The following is a 19110-nucleotide window of genomic DNA, read 5'->3' as shown; positions in this document are numbered from 1 at the left end:
TGCTTGTCATTTTTCTTAATTTCAATTAGGAAAAAAACAACACAGTAGCCAGACCATCATTATGCTGCTAAAATGCTCAAGAAGACAAGTAAAAAGATCAATAAAAAAATTAAAATGACAAAAAATTTATAATGGATTATTTTCATTTATTTATTTTTTTTTAAATTTTTTTACAAAAAAAAAAAAAAAAATTGGTTTTAAAATTGTGAAGCAAACAATCCCAATATCCGATTTTTCGATTAGATTTCCCCACTCCTAGTAATTGGTATCAAAGGGGGGAAATAATTCACCAAACTGGCATTTCATTCATTTTTGTATTGATTTTAGATCACATGAGTTAGCTATTAAAAATCCTTGTAATCTTGAAGTAATTAACAGCAACCAATATCTTTCAGTCTCTCATTATATGGGTTTTCTTAACAGTAAAGAAAAATACAGAATAATGCTACTTTTTATCTTGCTAGTGATTTAAAAAACACTTCATGTAAAAATTGTTTAGCTTTCACTGACTTGTAATTCTACCCAAAACAATCCTCCACAGAAAGTCTTCCTGTTTCTTCCAGCTCTGTTTGCTGAAAAAAAAAACAAAAACAGAAAGTAATTTGCATTGGAATAAAAAAAAACACAAAGAGAAGAACTGAGCTGGAACAATGTGTCCACTTGCTGCCATGCTTGTTGTGTTGATTTTGTTGTGTGAAGCTGTGAGTAAGATTAGTATCTGTCCCTTTTTGCTCCCCCCACCCCCCCTCTCCCTGCATTTCGTTCCTCTGATTTAGCTCCGAGGCAATGATGGTATGTACTAACACTTGATGCTACGCCCTGTCTGTTTTGCTTTTGGGGTCCAGCAAAAGGGCAAATGATGAGTGGAACATTTACTTTCTTTAAGGTCGTGGTCAGAAATATGACATTTGGATTTAGTTTCGGCAAAATAACAACTAAAAAGAAGAAAGTAAGTGTTTCCTTTTTCATTTGCTCTTTCTGCACACACATAGCAGCACTTATATTGGTTTGCCTTACTGAGTGGTCAGTCTTTGCCAGTTGTTTTTTTCTTTCCATCTGTTTTGTGTCTCATCTCTTGCTGTTCATGTCCATTTCTTTGTGATGAATGAAGGTCTATAAAATGCTGAACTGAGTTAGTAACTAATGATGAATGGTATAAGAATCCAACATATAGCCACTCACTGCAAGAGGACTCATGGACTAAAGATTATTCATGCTAAATGATGATTTCCATCGTAGACTGGTTCAGACTGGTCTCTAATTGGTTGTTATTAGATCAGCTTATGGTTTGTCCCTGTTTTTGCCAGAACACAGCTCTAGATAAGGAGACCCTTCAGCTCACCACGCGTTGTTCAGGACAACAAAGAATGCCATGTTCACTGGACAAGAAAGTCCCATCTGCTCTCCCAGACATACCAGCTTCTCCAACCAAACAGGCATCGTGTGTCACGGCACCAAGACCTACCAAGACTTCATTGGAAGCACCCAGGACCTCGGAGGCAGCTATGTTTGATGTAATGTCCACCTCTGAGCTACCCGGATCTCTTTCCCTAAATACCAGCCCCCCATTAGCGGCTGAGCTTGAACAGCCTCCTCCTGCTCCTGTAAGTTTGCTGCAGTTTTCCCCCTCGCCCTCTGCCGACACTTTTCCCGTCTCCTCTCCTCCTGAAACTGAAGCGCCTTCATCACTTTTAGCTGCTCCCTGCTCACCTTTAGAGCACGGCTCTCCCTCAGGTCTTCCTCCACTCCTCTCTTGCACAACTCCTTCTGCACCACTCTTCTGTCCTTCCCCTTCATCTCCCACCAAACCTGCCCCAAACCTCTCCTCTCCTGCTAAACCGGTGTCCCCGTCTCCTGTCTCCCCCATCCAACCAGCTGTATTCTTCCCGCTCTCTTCCCCTTCGGAACAAGAGCCCCCCTCCCCCTCTTCCATCCATCCAACTCTCTTTCCCTCTCCTCCTTCCACACCTCCTGCCGGCCCTCCTTCTCTCAGCCATCTACTAGCTGAGGAACTTTTGGAGAAAATCTAAATTCCAGGTCTGTCTAGTAGCTAGTTTAACCCACACCATTCCACGTGGGACGAGGAAGCTAAATCATGACATTGAGTATTTTTTTGTAGCTACAAACTGAGCCAGTGACTGCTGTGTGCACAGGATTTCTGCTTGTTCTTGTCCATATATATATTCTTTTTGTGAAAACATGGAAATGTCTGATTGTATATATGTTGTTATTTATTGCTGGCGGATGAGGAAAAGGGAATGAACTGAGCATCACTGTTCTGAAAGCTTTGTCTTTAGAGTATAGATATGATTGTATGGCATTCATGTGAATTCTTCCATTCTGACTGCTTGTTTCCCTTTTGTAAATGTTTCGCCCCATTATGACATTCTTTCGCTCCAGCACAGACAGTACTGAGGTATTTCAGCAAATTAAATCTTGATTCTGAACTTGGTACCTGTATGTAGCCATCCAGATGGCAAAAACTTCATGTAAGTGTCACTGTACAGTGGGTCGATGTGACAAAACGTGTTTACACCTATTTAATAAGAACTAAATACAGCATGACTCTTTCCATAAGACTGAAAACATCAGAAAGAAAATCATTAGTTTAGTTTTCAGTGCTGAAGTTTCTGGAATAAATGGTTCACTTGATGAATCCCTGATTTAAAAATCTGATGCCAGTTTTGATTTTTCTGTCACATTTTATGAAGCATTTAAATATCTGGCAAAAGTGAAAAAAAAAGTGAATGAAAGCAGCTTGTGTAACAAATCAGCTTTGCCTTACTGTCATTTCGAACACTGGAAATAATTTTACTTTAAACACGTGTGGTGCACCTGCGTCCATTTGAGTCCATTTGCATCAGACTGATATCTATAAATTTATTTTAAAAGTTTAGCAATGTTTGGACTAACATTTTTTTTCCTCTATTTTAGATTTGTTTTTGTTGAATGACTTGTAATACTTCATGTATTTTACATCTGAGGTTCTAAGCATCTAATTTCCCGTCCCGATATAAACTAAATGTATTTTCATTATTTGCTGACTGATGAAACATCGGATGAAGATTCCCTTTATGTTTCATATGATTATAGTTCATTTTGATACAGTCAAAGAATGGAAGATTTAAAGCTGATTTTCCTCAAAACAAGAAAGTTTTGAGGAAAAAATCTTAGAAAGTTAAAAATCCTGCTGGGCACAAATGCATCATTTCACTCTCCTCTTCAACCTATTTGCCATAGAAACCACTGCAAGTGGTTTGAACATCAAAATCTGTCTTCTGGCTGTAATAATTCACTAATTACTGTATGTTTCATTTAGAAATTAGTTTATCAACAATTCCAGTAAGTCAAATGTTTAAGGAAATAGCAAAGTAAACGCTAAACTCAGCTGATCCACACATTAGTTTTTCTATCGGTGTTATCTGCAGTTTATCTGTTACAGCATTTATGTTCACCCACTGTCACATGCTGATATTTTTATTCACAAATATTTAGTGTCAACATTATATTTGTACGTAGTTTGAAGAACCAAAGCCGTGTTCTTCAAACAAAGTTTAGTGCTTCGCTGAGTTTTAGCGCACCCTCACATTGCAGCCACTGTACAGTACATACCAATAGAAATCTAAGATAAAATCAGGCTTGAGATTTGCTTTTCATGGGGTGTTATATTGAAATACTTACTTACAGCTTCAGCACAGAGAGGACACACAAACCCTCTCTGGAGTTTCTTCTAAAACACCTTTGTCTGTGTGGAACTAGTCAACATTTCTCTTCCAGAATATTTAACCAGCAGTTTTTTCTCTGTTGGCTTCATGACTTGTCACAGTGGTGGGTTTATACCACATCACTGGTTAACAGCTTAATGATGCCTTTACACAACAAGTTAAGTCTAAAAGTGATGTCCCAGATTCTGTATCTGTACCTACACTGTAGCTAAAGATTCCTCTTTACTTCTTCATGACTTTCTCTGCATGAATCCTTTACCCCCATCCCTGTAAGGCGTAACCATCTCACTTTCAGAAAGTTAAGTTGGGAAACGGTCATTTAGATTCTTTTCTGTAAATGCTGTTAAAAGTGGATTTTATGTGCTTTTCAGTAGCAATATGTGAAGGAAAATTAGTATGAAGACAGTTTCCTGGTTAAAAAACATGTCAACTCAGTAACATCTTTTAATAGGCATAGAGCAGCTCATTTTAATGTCCACATTTTTTTTCTGAAAAGCCAAACAAAAAAGATGAATGCAATAAAGATTTGAAATGAATGTTTGTGGTGATTGTGTGAGACCATATGTTGACCACTAGAGGGTGCTGTGCAGTTTCTGCTTTATATACACAAAAAAAAGACAGTTCAATTTATAAAATTAATTTTTATTATAACTCAGCAAACAAAACACTCCAAAATAACTGAGGAAAAAAAGAAGTATTTTTAATAGAGCTGGATATTTAAACCACACCAAAGAACAAATTTTAAATATAGGAATGTTGAAAAAGCAAAAATTCAAAAGGATGCTTTTAAAACAGGAACAAAGGAAAATATGTCAATAGTTTTGGTGCATATTCATCTCTCATCATGGTCACTCTATACTTTAGACATCTGTGATGAAAAGAGAAGCAAGCAGATGCGTTTAGGGGTTTCCTTTCATTGCACATCTCCCACTGACAAGCTGCTTTGGAGACTCAATTCTTCCAAGACTTAAAGGTGAGTTTTGTGGTCTCAGTTTTACACCCCGCTCTGACATTTCTCAATGTTTTAGAAATCACTATTCTCCACTTATTCAGTCATTTAGAAAAGAAATGTAAAAGAAATGACTCCTCAGCTAACGCAGATTTTTGTCATCACTGATGCAAGTGCATCCGTTTTGGAAGTTTAAAGGAGATATGTTGAATATAAATCATGCACATAAACAATCTCTAAGCAAGCACAGAGGTGTAAAGGAGTAGACATCTTTAATATGGAGGACTACATTTAAACATAACATATATGGATATTTATATAAATGCATTTCCCTGTTGGCTCAAGTATATTTTTTATTTAGGGTCTTTCTTATCTACCTGCTGCGTTGCCAAAACAGGAAAACAGATGTTGAAGTAATTCTTTCCTACATACACACCTTAAGAAGGAGGAAAAAAAAGACAAAGCAAAATCACACACCCCATAGTAGACAAATATTTGTATTTTTAAGTCCCTAACGCTCCCCAAAAATCCCACTTTCCCTTTCTGGAGGAGATGAAAATAGACTCTTACAGCTAAAAATAGATTTTTTTTTTTTCACGATACAGTAACATAACCCCCCACCTTAAGATTTATATGAAAATTTTCTATCAGACCTACAAAATATAGCAATGCCCTTTTTTTTTTTTTTTCTTTAAAAATAGGTTGATTAATTTACTATTTATTTTTCCATGGAGATACATTCAGGATATCAGGCTGTGGACAGAACAGTGCATTCAGTAAGAGTTCACACTTGCGACATCATTCATTTTCTCATCTTTGTCAGTCAACTTGTAGTTTTTTTTCCCCTTAGTATCTGGTCTGGTACTCATGGTGCCACCTGTTGAAGTCATTGTAGAAGAGTACGATGCTGCCAGATGCCATGCCGGTAATGATGCACCTGGGGAGAGTCAGGAGAGGATGGGTTTCATTTCACTTGTAGCGAAACCTAAATTCAGTTCAGAAGCTTGTTGTGGAGTGTTGATGTAGTTTTAACATCATAAAGCAATTCTACATTTTACTCCTTTAAAAAACACTGGTACATACTTACTTCAAATTAAAGGCAAAATTGATCATAATGCTGCTTCTATAATACGAACAAAAACTCCATCATATGGAGCTTTACACTGCAGCAGCAACACTATTAAACAGTTTCTGTCCTCTCAATAAAAAGATAAATGGCTTGAGAATGCAAATAAAAAAACAAAAAGTAGAAAACTAGGACTGAATCTCAAACTGACTTGTGCAATTGGTTTTTATAAATAAACAGCCTTGTTCCTCTACAAAGTGTGTAAACTTTTGCCTGAGTTCTTGAACCCAGATGAATATTACTACAATATCATATTAACATAAAGTAATGCACAGTGTTTAATGGCTCAAGCATGACATTATGCTACAAAGACTTGAACATAATGGGAATAAAGGAATCACGTTAGGCTGCTTTAAGTCTCATTTATCAGTGTCAATTGAGTGACAAAGCCTACTGCTTTCCATTTTTTAAAAATTAATTTTTTATTGCGAGCGAACCATTTTACTTGACAATGAGGATGCCTTAAAGACATGGAAGACGTTGAAGTTTCAGCTTCTAAATTCGGGCATGAATGAGGATGTTGTCTTCGGACGTGAGCGTCTCAAAGACACTGTTTAATTATGTAATTACTCTGTAGTACAGAAAGCCAAGTTAAAGCCATCAAGTGAGGAACTCTGGAATTACTTTTTAACAAATCGCATATAAAGCAGGTTTCTAGGACCACCTTCTTTCGCACACAGAAAACTGCAAAAATAACAAGCATTCTGTCTTGGACTGCTGTCGGAAAACTAGTCTGCAATTTTTATTTCTAAGCTGAACTTCGCCATTTCTCATCACTGGACTGTCCCAATAAGACTCTAGAGTCTAGAGAGACAGTCCAGTGATCATCTAGAGTCTAGAAGATCCAAAATGCAGCTATAAAAGTTCAGATGAGAATCAGCAGGAGGGATTCTTTGTCTTTAATTATGTCCTCTGTTCCAGTGTTTTTCAACCTTCTTTGAGCCAAGGCACACTTTTTTTCACTGAAACATCACAAGGCACACCACAAACCAAAATGTTTTGGTTTTTTTCTTTAAAAAAAAAGTCCATATTATTATTGTAACGTCCATCTAGTCAAAGCATCTTGAATAGAAATCGAATAAACACAAGAAGAAGGAATTTTATTATCCTTCATTGGAGCTTGTTTGGATGAACACAGAGCTGTTTTTTAGACCAATTAGGTGACATTAGGTAATTTTTCAGGGCACACCTGATAATCTCTCACGGTACACTTGTGTGCCACGGCACAGGGGTTGAAAAGCACTGCTCTATTCACTCTCTCCGTTAAATACAGGATATATCAGTTCTACTCTTATATTAAGGCCCTAAAACTAAGCTCCATTGTATTGAAATATCTCACAGTACCGTATTTTCCAACAGAGCACTATACTCTGACTGCAGGTTTACTTGTGGTCCTTGTGTTTCTTAAAACAGAATGAGAGGCATGACCTTTATTTCTTGTTTGCACTTCCCAGTTTTGGGTCAGGACCGAAGAAAGAAGTAGCTTTAGCCTTTAAGCATAATGTACTTAACGGTGTGATTTTTATCTTCTTTTTTTAAAGATTAGAATTAGATTAGATTAGATTTGAAAGTATTAGAATAATTATGTAAGTTTTGTTTTTTCTAAAGTTTGACACTGGTACTGCTACCTCTAATCTGGTAAAATATTAGAAGAACTTTGACATTTCTTTAAAGATGTTACCTTTGATCATGGGACATGGCCATAGAGCGGATTCCTGCATCACAGCCGGGGTAGGTGAACAGCTGTTTGAGGTCATGAACTTGCCAGACAGAAACTACACCTCTATCTCCACCTATCAGGAGATACTGACCATCTCGACTGAGAAGCATGGCCTGCCGAAGACAAAAGAAAAATGTTTACATGATGTTGCAGATGGATAAAACGTTCCAGTTGTATTGTACCATAAACATATGCAAAAATAAAGCCAGTCTATGGTCAGTTTATCTATAACGTCAAAATAAAAGTTCACACTTGAGGTTGTTTGATCGACCAAAATGTCCCACAGACCCCCTGACTCTCAGCAAAGATGGCTCCCCACAGTTAGGCCCTGAGATTTACTCGTCTCATCTGCTTTTCCTGCAAACTACAGCAGCTGAATGGTTCCCCTGGGAATCAGATGTACACAAATCAAGTCCTGCGCTGGAGTCTATTAAGGGCACAGCGCTTTGTGGAAGCTGAAACTAAAACAGTTAGGAGCATCAATCAGCAAGTAACTGTAGCTGGTGAAATGACGAGGTTGAATCGAAGTTCTAAAAGCAGAGAGTGACACTAAGAGCTTTTGTCGTTTGCGGTTTTATGACTTGGAAGTCGGATGTCTTTCAGCTGTAGCCCCTCTGTGGTGATTCAATGAGAGACATTTCAATCATCAGTGGCATGTGGGTTAAATCAAGCTTATATTAAATGGCAGATGGAGAGTTAAAGGTGGAACAGGTCATTTTCAGGAAACTTATTTGATATGAACACAAACAAGCCAACAACATCATAGAAACATACAGCACAAATTAAGCAAAAGTTTTGTATTAACAAAAACATTCTTTTTCTTTTCCAATTCTTCATCCAAGTTTCTTATTCATGCACAGATTTTTTTTTTTAAAGATCAGACAATGGTGTGTCAGCAGAGGGCAGCAAGGAGCCGTTTAGCCTAACTAGCACATACAGTCGTCCAAACGTATTCATACCTTTTTTTTTTTTTATTAAAGAAAAGGCTGAATTTACAACAGTCACTCAAATAACCGGAGACTGAAAATAGGAATAATAACTAAAAATGTGCAAAATTATAATTTAGTGATATAAGACACTGTTTTTTTTATTTAATTGAGTTGAAAAAAAAAACAAACAAACAAATTGGTCCTGGACAAATTAGAGCACTTTACTGTTGAACAGTAGGACAAAATACCTGTCAACAGGTGCAGAAGTCTGACTGAGAGGAACAGAAAACACCTGACTTTAGTGGAAACATCAAGGGATTGTTCAACTAAATATTATTTTATGAGTGATTTGACATATTATTTTATATTTGTTAGCTTAAAAAAAAATCGGATTGAACCAGAATTAGAAAATAAAACTTTCATAAAGTTAGTCAGAATTTTTATCACTTAATGTTTTTAGTTGTTTTATTAACCAGCATTCAGTTAAAGAGACAGTATTCAGAGAATGTTTTTCGGGGAATGTGGGTGGGTGTGTGGGGGTTCTTTGCTCTATGTCCTTGTGTGTGTGTGTGTGTGTGTGTGTGTGTGTGTGTGTGTGTGTGTGTGTGTGTGTGTGTGTGTGTGTATATAAAGAGCTTGTGTCTATTATTTTTAAATGCCTTTTTATCCACTGTTTGTTTTGATCCTTATGACTTGATTTTATCCTGTAAAGCACTTTGTGTTGCCCGCGGCATGAAAAGTGCTCAAGAAATAAAGTTTGATTTGATTTGATAAAATTAATTACAATATTTATCATCACTTTAGTCAATTTCTGCTTCTTTAACAGGCAGTTCCCCCCTCCCCCTCCCCCCCCCCCCTTTTTTTTTTTAAATTTAATTTCTTTTTTTTTTTTTTTTTAATGGGAGGGTATGAATAAATTCACAAGGCCATCATTCCTTGTGAACAGAATGAAGCCTGACTGATACAGTACTGGTTTGACTTGTGTGACTTGTGTTGTACCTGGCTTTTATATCAACAGTTAGCAGCAACATACACCGAGTGGTTCACCTATGATCCCTCTAGGACCTTGTTCTTCAGTACATCTATGAAATTCTTTATCCTTACATCCCATCCCAGACCCTCAGGTCTGCTGACACCAGCCTTCTCATCACTGCTAATAACAGACCATGACCTTATCATGACAGGGTTATCCCAGTTCTCTCTGCTGATATTTGCAGCACTTCCATCACTGGACATTTAAAAAAAACTAAAAAAAAAAACTTAAACAATACACATTTATCAAAATTGATTAAAATGAACTCTGCTGCCCCATCAGATTTCTATCCAATGTTTGGTGTTTGTTTTTATCTGGTCTTGTCCTTTATGTATAGCCTTCCAGCTTCTAACGAAATATAGAATCTAAATGTATTAATAGTGCTTCGTGCAACCATCTGTTTTTCTGCAGAAAACTGCCTTCTGCAGCCTGAATCAAGACAAAAAAACCATAGAGCTCCAGGGTGGAAAACTGTAAGCTGCATAAAGAAGTTAGATGTTCAAAGTAGAAGCAAGGACTATTTTGTGAACCAAAGAAGTGATGCACATCTAAATGAGTATCTGAGCTGCTGAAAAATCCACCCTTCCCATAGATGTCATCGACAGAGAAATGTGTTTTAAAGCCCAAAACTGTTTCTGGGCCAGATGTAAATATGCTAAGCTGGTAAATGTTGCCTGGGAGAACTGACAAGTCAGGTCCAACCTTGACGTAGGAATCTAAGGAGGTGAAATTTTTGGCTCTGGATTTTCATTTCATTTTTCATCTCAGGGCATTTTTGCTTGTTGCAAAGCAAGACACTCAGGGGAATAAGACTAAAATAGTTGGAACAGCTGAGAAAATCTGGGTGATATTTTTTTAAGCTTCGTCACTAAAAAGTATCTTTTGCTCTCATGACTGTCGTATGATAAATGCGTTCCTTACTGCCGCTTTCTTGATGATATATCAGCTGTCAAGCTTCAGAAATATTCCGGGCTGACATTACAGTCCACTGTTCCAATAGTTTCAAATAAAAAGAGCAGAGTTATTTTGTCGTTACTAGGCAGTCTTAATGTACTTGCGTATCCACTAATGGAGTCCATGACCTTACTGGAGCACAACGGGAGGCAGAAGAGCTGGCAGACATGTCAGCCTGGCCAGGTAGGAGGCTTGCTGACAGACATTATAAATCAGCTCTTTTGCCACTGGGCGGTCAAACAAGATGGCCGATGGCTCTGCAGGGGCTAACATGGCTGCCTCAGCTCAGATGACTAAAAAAAAAAAAAAAAAAAAAAAAAGAGTCCAGCAGAAACACATGGACACGTAATGCCCATATTTTCTACTTTTCTCAGAGAACAGTGGGTGGATTCTGGGGCTGGAGAAGGTAAAACATTTAATTTATGGTGCTGTTAATCCCCCTGTTACACTGACACAGGCAGTGAAAAAAACTGCTAGGATGGTTACACTGCATGACTTGTACTATAACTTGAAAGAATGTAATCCATTCAGCATGGCCTCTGTCATCTGATTCTGCTATTAGACCAGGATGCCGACTGTTAGCCTGTCATCTAACCTCTGACTCCAGGCCCCTATAAAGTCACAGCGCATACATTCTTACCGTCTGTTTCTCAGTATGCACCAGGACAAACACTTATTTATCTCGAAGCCATACTGCACTGAGGCTCCGAGGGCTGAGAAGATTGATTCTGGTTTGTACACGAGAGCACTAAATACCGTTGGACCCGGAGGGTGGAGCCAAGCAGGCTGAGACTCAGCCTGACTTCGAGATGTTAGGATTTTCTTAATACCGTCCGACACAGATGGAATTTACGACAGCGGAGGAAAGCTGACGAGGCCGACTGCTGCCCACACCAGGCTTCATCTTTGAGAAAGTAGTCTGAGAAAACTACAAAGCAAATCCAAAAACACTGTTCGTGTCTTTTAAGGGCACAATAAACTTCTCCGAAACCTTGAAAGTAAACACTTCTGCAGTGCTGGTAATGCGCTCAATCAGAGTTTCAGTGCGTTTGTGGCTTTGTAAGAGTGGACTGGTTGGTAGATTAGGAACCTGGGCAAAAAAGAGGTTTCTTAATAGGAAACAGGCGTGTGGCTGTCTGTCAGAGCAAGCTTACATTTCCCAGGCCAAAGCGGAAACAAACGGCCTGGAAACCAAAGGCGATAGCTGCTATCTTGTGTCACTCTAAACACCAGGGAGGAAATGTGGGCAATGGGGAATGTGTCGTCCAGCGCTGGAGGGTAGTTAATGGCGTTGGTGTCCAGGAGTGACCACTCCTCTGGAATGTTTTCCACCACTGCCGCAATTTGACCTGACAACAGAGCTGTGGATCAAAAGAACCATTTCCTCTGGTGTACGTGGGCGAACGGGGAAAGAGAGATGTGAAGTCTTAGTTTGTCCCGAGGCACGCTGACCTTCACCTCACTCAGATCTCAAACCAAAACCGAGCCTTTAATCAGTGAGAGAACGTTCTGCACAGATGTGGTGCAGACATATATATGCAGGTCCACTCTCTAGTGTATAGTCAAATTATCATTATCGTTTCCTCACCTTGATGTTGTCTTCCACTTCCATGTGTCGCAGCAGTTTGCCGTTGATACTAAAGAGACAAAACTGTCCCTTGTCATAATAAATCATGCAGTGGCCCTCGGTGGAGGACTGGATGAGTCGAGGGCGCAAGCAGTGCTCTGGGCCCTCCAGGGTCCGCAGCAGGTCCCCATTCATAGAATGGATGAGACAAGGACCCTCTGCACACACAGATGGCAAGAAGGTAAAGACTGAATTAGTTTGAATTATTTCACGTCTTGTTTCCTGTTAGTGTTGTACTAACTTAATAAAAGCATATCAGTCTGCAATGTATTACTGGTACGCAGTATTTAGCTGAAAAGTAAATAGTGTTCTCCAAATCAGATCAAAGCAAGCAACAAAAAGTTGATATGCCGTGTCGAATGCAATGAATCTGCTAATCATGTAAGTGAAAACCCCACATACAAAAACATGAAGTATTAAAACAGAAGTTTGTTGTTTGAAAAATATTTGCTCATTTTGAAGTGCATTCAATTTAAACTTAGTTCAGAAAATTCTGAAGAGGGCAACCATTATGAAAAAACAAACAAAAATACCCGCATCACACAGTGTTTACTGGCAGGAGGGGCTGTTACGTCACACGAGCATAACAGGTTGGTTTACACACAAACTAAAAAACATCTCTAGAAAATCAGACGCCCCTCTCTTAGGAACAACCTGCTGCTGAATATGTTTTGACAAATCAAATGTATACCATATTGGTAAATTATGGATGTCTCATGTTCCATGTAGTAATAGCTTATCAGCACAGATCCAAAGAAAACATCCATCATGGTGGCAATGGTAACTTGCACGTCTGTAAAAGCCCTGCAGATGCCGGACTGCAACTACAGGTGTTGGACAAACATATATTGCCATCCAGCTTGCATCATTTTCAGCAAAAATCTTGTTTATTACAACAAGATAACAGTTGTTATAACACATTACTCCACATCAAAGCTCTGCGGAATAAAATAAACTGGCCCGTCTGCAGTTCAGACCTGTAAATCCACATTTGGAGCTTCGCAAAAAAACCTGACAATAGCAGCCCTGAACTGTTGAGCAGCTGAAGTCAAATGTCGATCAAGAATGGGAAAAGAAAAAGTAAAAGTGATGCCACACAGTTGGGGGGGAAAAAATCCTTTCAGACATTTTTAAATAAGGTTTCTGGCATCGATATTATCTAATAAATGTCTACATTTAAAAAACAGAAAATCACAACAAAGTATTTTTTTGTCAAAATATTTCCAGTTACATTCTGTCTTAACCATTCCAGAGTTAACACCTTTACACAAACCATAATCAAAATACTGTTAGAATTGAATTAACTTTAACTAAATGTTTTGTTGTTTTTTTTGTCTGTGCAAAACAAGTTTTTTACACATGAGATTGTTTCTTAATACAACCACTTTTATAATAATTAAAAAAAAAAAAAAAAAAAAAAGTATAAATTATTTCCCTCAAATTTTATATGTATATATATATATATATATATATATATATATATATATATATATATATATATATATATATTTAATAATGTTTATATGTCAATCAATTTTTTTGTCTCCACTCTGTATTAAATATAATGTAATGTGCAGAGTAGATACAACTTAGATATTCATTTAAATACATATTTTCAGACATGTACCGTTGTGAACATGTTGTGAACCATCTCACCTTTGCAGCCACTGATGACGAGACCCAACTCGGCACAGACACTTGCACAAGTCACCTCACAGTCATGGCCTGTAAGGATGGCCCTTGGCGTGGTAAATGCTGCTGGAAACACAAAAACAGATCTGTTTACCATCAGCTGTCGAATGCTTTATGGTCACTAGAGGGAGCAAACAACACAAAAAACAAACAAACAAGAGGGCTTTAAAAAGTTTCTGGATAAAAAATATTCCCATCAAAATAGCCAAGCAGTTTCTAAACCGCGTGTAGAGTATCTTTTTTTGAAAGATGCTACTTTGGACAAACACGCTGTGTCTTTCTCGAGCGAGCCACTGACAGCCTTCTATGTTTAAAACCTTCTCCCCATGACTGCCTTCACTGGATCCAGATGTTTCTGCATTAGACAGGCAGAGAAATAGAAAACCAGAGGAAGCAGGAGTAAGTTATGGTCCAAATCATGAAATTTGCGTGATTTTGTTTTGGTTTGAGCCGTCAGTCCGAGTGACAACAGAAAATCGACTGTTATTTCTCCGTCTGTCTTCTCTGCCTGCGAGCGAGCGCACAAACACAGTTACATAGAGCTTATTTTTAGTGTTTTTCCTCTACATACCGCTATTCTTTAGTAACTGAAGATGGATTAATGACAGAGACGGTTGCTGTAATTTAAACATTTGGTCGGGTCTGAGTTGGATGACTGAACACACAGAGGCATCTGATGGAAAACAGAGGAACAGTGCAGGTCAGCGCTGTGTGTCTGTATGTATATGAACCTGGAGTTCTGTTGTGGTTCAATGCTCAGCAAGGGGGTCTCATCTTTACTAAACATATATTTCTTTATTTCAGCATAGGTTTGTTTCGAAAAATGTAAAAAAAAAGTGTGTGAATAAAACAACAGTTATGTTGCATTGGGAGCATTGGGGTTACAATAATCATAATTCATCAGTCAGAATTCTCCAGAAACTTTACATCCTAGCATTTGATGAATAAGCAGTAATGACTGTGATAACTAATGCTATATTTTGTACACTATATTAAGCGTTATTGAAACCTATGTTTAATGACTTAATGCAGTTGCTGCTTTAACTCAATTATACAGCATAAAATTTAATACAGGTCCAGTCATAAGAGCGACCCTTTTCGCCTAAAAGTTACTGTAAACTCCTAATTAGATTTAGCTGAAAGACTCTACAGAGACCTCACTGCTCACTAAACAGTCATGTAAAAGGGCAAACATGAGGGCAACAAACAAAGAAGAAAAAAAAATCCTAGTTTACAATGTCACAAATATAAAAGAAAAACAAACTTAAATTATGTAGACATTTATTATTATGCAAATTTAGATTCATTTCTAAAGATTTAAACTGTTGTAAATTTGTTACATAATATTTAATGCCAGTTGTTTGACATCCAGCTGTCCACTTTGCAGCTGTCCCAACTTTGGCTCTACCAGGGCAGCAAACTAAACCTCCATTTCCATCTGGTTAACAGCCTCATCGTCACTGAAAACAAATATATGATTTAAAAGCCAGAAACAACGTCAGATTATGTTTAGTGAAGATCCAAAAAGCAGATAAACTCAGTAAACTATCAGTTTTGAGCTTCAACCTGCCGTTTGGTTTGAATTAAGGCCACATATGATTACAATCTTATACCTGTATACGAGCAGAGCTGGGACAGCAAGGAAAGTATCAACTATCTGTGTGTGTGTGTGTGTGTGTGTGTGTGTGTGTGTGTGTGTGTGTGTGTGTGTGTGTGTATGTGTGTGTGTGTGTATTGTATTGCTTGTGCAGTGCAGGTATTAATCTTTGAACACAGGCACATTGTGGGAGCTCAAGCTCATTTTACAATCCTGAATGATGCAAATCAAAACATTTTATAAGGAAGAGATTATTGTAAGTATGGGTTCGCAAGTTAACACTGCATGGATGGAGGAAAAAAAATTGTAATATTCATGTGTACTCATTTAGCTAACTAGAACATATGCAATATAAGTAAAAAAATCTGTGTACTGTGCATTTCTAAGATGCAGCTGGAGTTCAAGATGAGTTATTCTTTATTTTTCACTGATATCTCTGATGTAGGAAAACGTATCAGAGATATCAGTGAAAAAATCTGAGTTCATGAATAACTAAACCAGGTTAGCAGTCAGAAATGTACAGATGGGATTTGGTCATTTGAAGTGCTGCCTACACTTTTTGAATAATCCTGTTTTCATCTGTCCTAAGAATGTATGCAAAAATAAAAATTAATTAAATTAAAAGTAAAAATTAAGATATATGTCCTTGTTAATAGAAACAATAGGCATATTAATATGTTAATGACAACATCCATCGCTGGGCTGGTTGCATGCACTTCTGTTTAAAAATAAAGTGAAAAGAGAAAAGAACAAGTTTCCTCTGGCTGATTTGTGCTGCCACTTCCTTTTAAATCGTCCCTAAGCTCATTCTGGTTTTTTTTTTGTTGTTGTTGTTGTTGTTTTTTTAATATAAGAAGTTATAACCAATGAACAGAAATATAACTTGTGATGTTTTGTATTACAATACAGCACTGAACCTGTCTCCTACATCCTGCCAGCAGATGGCAGTAGCGTCTGCAGAATCTGCTTCCCTGTACGACAGGAACCCAGAGTGCATAGGTCAGTGTGTTCATGTGCATATCAGCCATTCAGATGCACTTGTGTCAAGCTTATGAAGTGTGTGGGATGTCCACAGACCATTACGCATGAAAAGAATGTGTGTGTTCATGTGCACTCTTATTCAAGTGTATATGCAGGTTTTAGCTTTAAAGTGTTCCAGTGTTTGGCAGCAGAATAAAGCAAGTCTGCTGTCTGTCTGCTGTGACGGTGTATATATATGTGTGTGTGTGTGCGTGCAGGAGAACTTCATGTCTGGAAGATCCTCCTGTGGTCTGGGGCAATGGAGCATCACTTTGTGGTGGTGAGGGGAAGGGATGACGAGTGCTTTGTCTGCCCCTCCAGCTCCAATGTGGTAACAAGCACTAAGACAGCTGATGTTAGACTGACATGCACAAAACACACATACACATGTAAAAAGATACATCATAACATAAACCAAATTAAAACTTTTATAATAAAAAATAAAAACAGGTTTTGCAATGAAATTAGGTTGAAATTCTGCACTGTAGTATTATGCCATGTATACAAGAGACCAAAAATATTATATGTAAACAGTTTTGTAAACAGTAATAATGATCAGATTATTTTTGGCTTATATTTACTTTTCCATATTTTTGACTCACAACAATGAGATTCGGTCTATCTCCCTTGGAAAAAAAAACAAAACAAAAAAAAAACCACCAACTGGGCTCATTAACCAAATCACAATTTGTCATAAATTTCATCCCGTTTGTAATGGATCACTTGACAACATGTACCCCAATCTAAACCAGCCAAATTAGCACCAAGAAGGTTCAGGACTGAGCAATGTGAGTGCCACGCTTTGATCATAGCTAATGCCATATGTTATAGTAACGCAAGGGAGGGCCCGTGACATTTTTCACTTTTATCGACTAGCATGACCTCGTGGCCCTCAGATGGCGGTGAACTTTCATGTGCTGGCCGACGACCCCCAACGTCACATTTAACGTCTCTAAGTGGCCCTCACTTTCACTCACATTAAAGACAGATTCTCACACACCCGATATCTGGGCCCAGCAGAAACGCAATCTACAATCTCAAACACATTATCCAAAGCTGTTCCTGGTGTGACAGTGTTGCGAAATCCAATCTGTATGCAGGAGGCCTGGCCTGGTCAGACGAAACTAGTTGTTACTTTACAGAGGGAGGCCGTAAATCACACAGTCGCAACTGTCTGAGAGAGTGAATACCTCTGTGTGTGTGTGTGTGTGTGTGTGTGTGTGTGTACTCACTGCCGGGGCTCTCTCCAATGCTGCTGTGCTTTCCATTCCAGTACCACAGCAGTAATGTGGCATCTCTGGAGCCTGACAGGACGTAGCAGTCTCCTCCGATGTACGACTCCGAGCGGGTGAGACACGTCACCACGTCCCGGTGCCCGAACACTATCTGGGTCAATTTGCCTGCAAACAGCACACAAATAAACGTTTACATCCATCCGCCAGCACAGAAAAATATAATGACATCAAATAAATAAGGAGACAATAAACCATCTTAAAAATACAAGAGAGTTGTAAATTCACACCACACATTTATTGTTTGACATAACTCTTAACTTGCTGGCACATGATTGTTGATCATTTGTCTGCTCGGCTCATTGATCCACACAAGATCAGACTTCTGGTAATTCCCGGACCAGAATAAATATTTGCTTCGACTTTGTGTGTGCGTCTGCGCACGTGTGGTGTGTATATGTAAAGAGGCTAATTGCTGTCAGATTTTTTTTAGACCACAGCTCCACTGTCTAGCTGTCTAATACTCATTATGCTTCTCAAGCGGTGACCTCTGCAGTCAAACTGTGGAGAGTTTGCAACACATGACATTTCTGTTTTGGGGTGTGAAAATCACCGTCTGCTGGATAATTAAGCCGTTTCTCGCTGAAATGACAATAATCATTACAGAAATAGGTGGTTACCGACTCAACTTTCAAAGAAGGAAAGAGACATCAAAGATGTGAAATGTTTGACATTTTTATAAACATTGAAAATAAGTAATGATGGCGGCTGCAATAATGGCTACCATGCACCTCAAATTAAACGCACTCTCTTCTGCTCACACATGAATGGAAGCATGCTCAGAGACAAATCGAACTGGATGTGTGCATGCTGTTGTATAAGGCAGTGTTTTGTGCACATGTACCAATCAAATCTTGTAATTGATAAAATCCCTCCGTTCTTTAACCCGGGGGAATTAGGGGCCTTGGTGGCAGCTGTTGAGCGTGTGCGATTAAACTGTGTTCACTTTCCGGTCGTACACCCTGGTGGCAGTCGCACAATAGAGCTATCTTTGTGCATCCGTCCCTCCTTCCCTCCCTCCCTATAGAAAAGACAGGGAGGGCCTGGCCTGTTGAAATTGAATTGGAGGCTGTTGTATAGATGCATGTAGTATTCTGAATTGGACTTTGGGGGTGGAGCAGTGAGGAGTGGGGCAGAGAGATGAAGCTTCAGACAGTTTCATTTAGGACCCTTGACCTGATGGCATTTTTCTGTGCAAGTGTGCACATAAAACCATTTGTACTGGTTATGTGTATGAAAGTAACAAGTTAGTGGTATCCACGTACAAATGTGCTGCTACTCTGGCAAACGATGAAGTCCAACATATTTGATGTAATATTTCAATATGTATTATTAAAAAGATGAAAACTCATTAAAATAGTAAATCCCTACAAATATACTGTGACTTTCAGTGATGACACTGCAAAGTACAATTATGACCAATAAATCAACAAGCAAAGTTTTTCT

At 38.3% G+C, this 19110-nt stretch overlaps 2 protein-coding genes across 2 annotated transcripts in view; one reads left to right on the top strand and one right to left on the bottom strand.

The window, feature by feature from the left end:
* dclk2a (doublecortin-like kinase 2a) overlaps positions 1 to 4142 on the top strand; it is a 36651-nt gene extending 32509 nt beyond the window's left edge. Inside the window, exon 17 of the mRNA XM_079264528.1 lies at positions 1308 to 4142. Within this exon, the coding sequence (XP_079120654.1) occupies positions 1308 to 2030 (723 nt within the window). The 3' untranslated portion in view covers positions 2031 to 4142. The remainder of the gene's footprint in view (positions 1 to 1307) is intronic.
* A 297-nt stretch (positions 4143 to 4439) lies between these two features.
* Positions 4440 to 19110, bottom strand: part of lrba (LPS-responsive vesicle trafficking, beach and anchor containing) — a 181672-nt gene continuing 167001 nt past the window's right edge. Inside the window, exons 52-56 of the mRNA XM_079264531.1 lie at positions 17605 to 17772; positions 13720 to 13821; positions 12025 to 12221; positions 7482 to 7633; positions 4440 to 5611 (exon numbers count right to left, since the gene is read on the bottom strand). Of these exons, the coding sequence (XP_079120657.1) occupies positions 5521 to 5611; positions 7482 to 7633; positions 12025 to 12221; positions 13720 to 13821; positions 17605 to 17772 (710 nt within the window). The 3' untranslated portion in view covers positions 4440 to 5520. The remainder of the gene's footprint in view (positions 5612 to 7481; positions 7634 to 12024; positions 12222 to 13719; positions 13822 to 17604; positions 17773 to 19110) is intronic.

Source organism: Telmatherina bonti (assembly GCF_933228915.1).
Source record: "Telmatherina bonti genome assembly, chromosome: 3".
In the NCBI taxonomy this organism is placed as follows: domain Eukaryota; kingdom Metazoa; phylum Chordata; class Actinopteri; order Atheriniformes; family Telmatherinidae; genus Telmatherina; species Telmatherina bonti.
The sequence above is the reverse complement of the archived record's forward strand: the minus strand, read 5'-3'. Positions and strand labels throughout refer to the sequence as shown.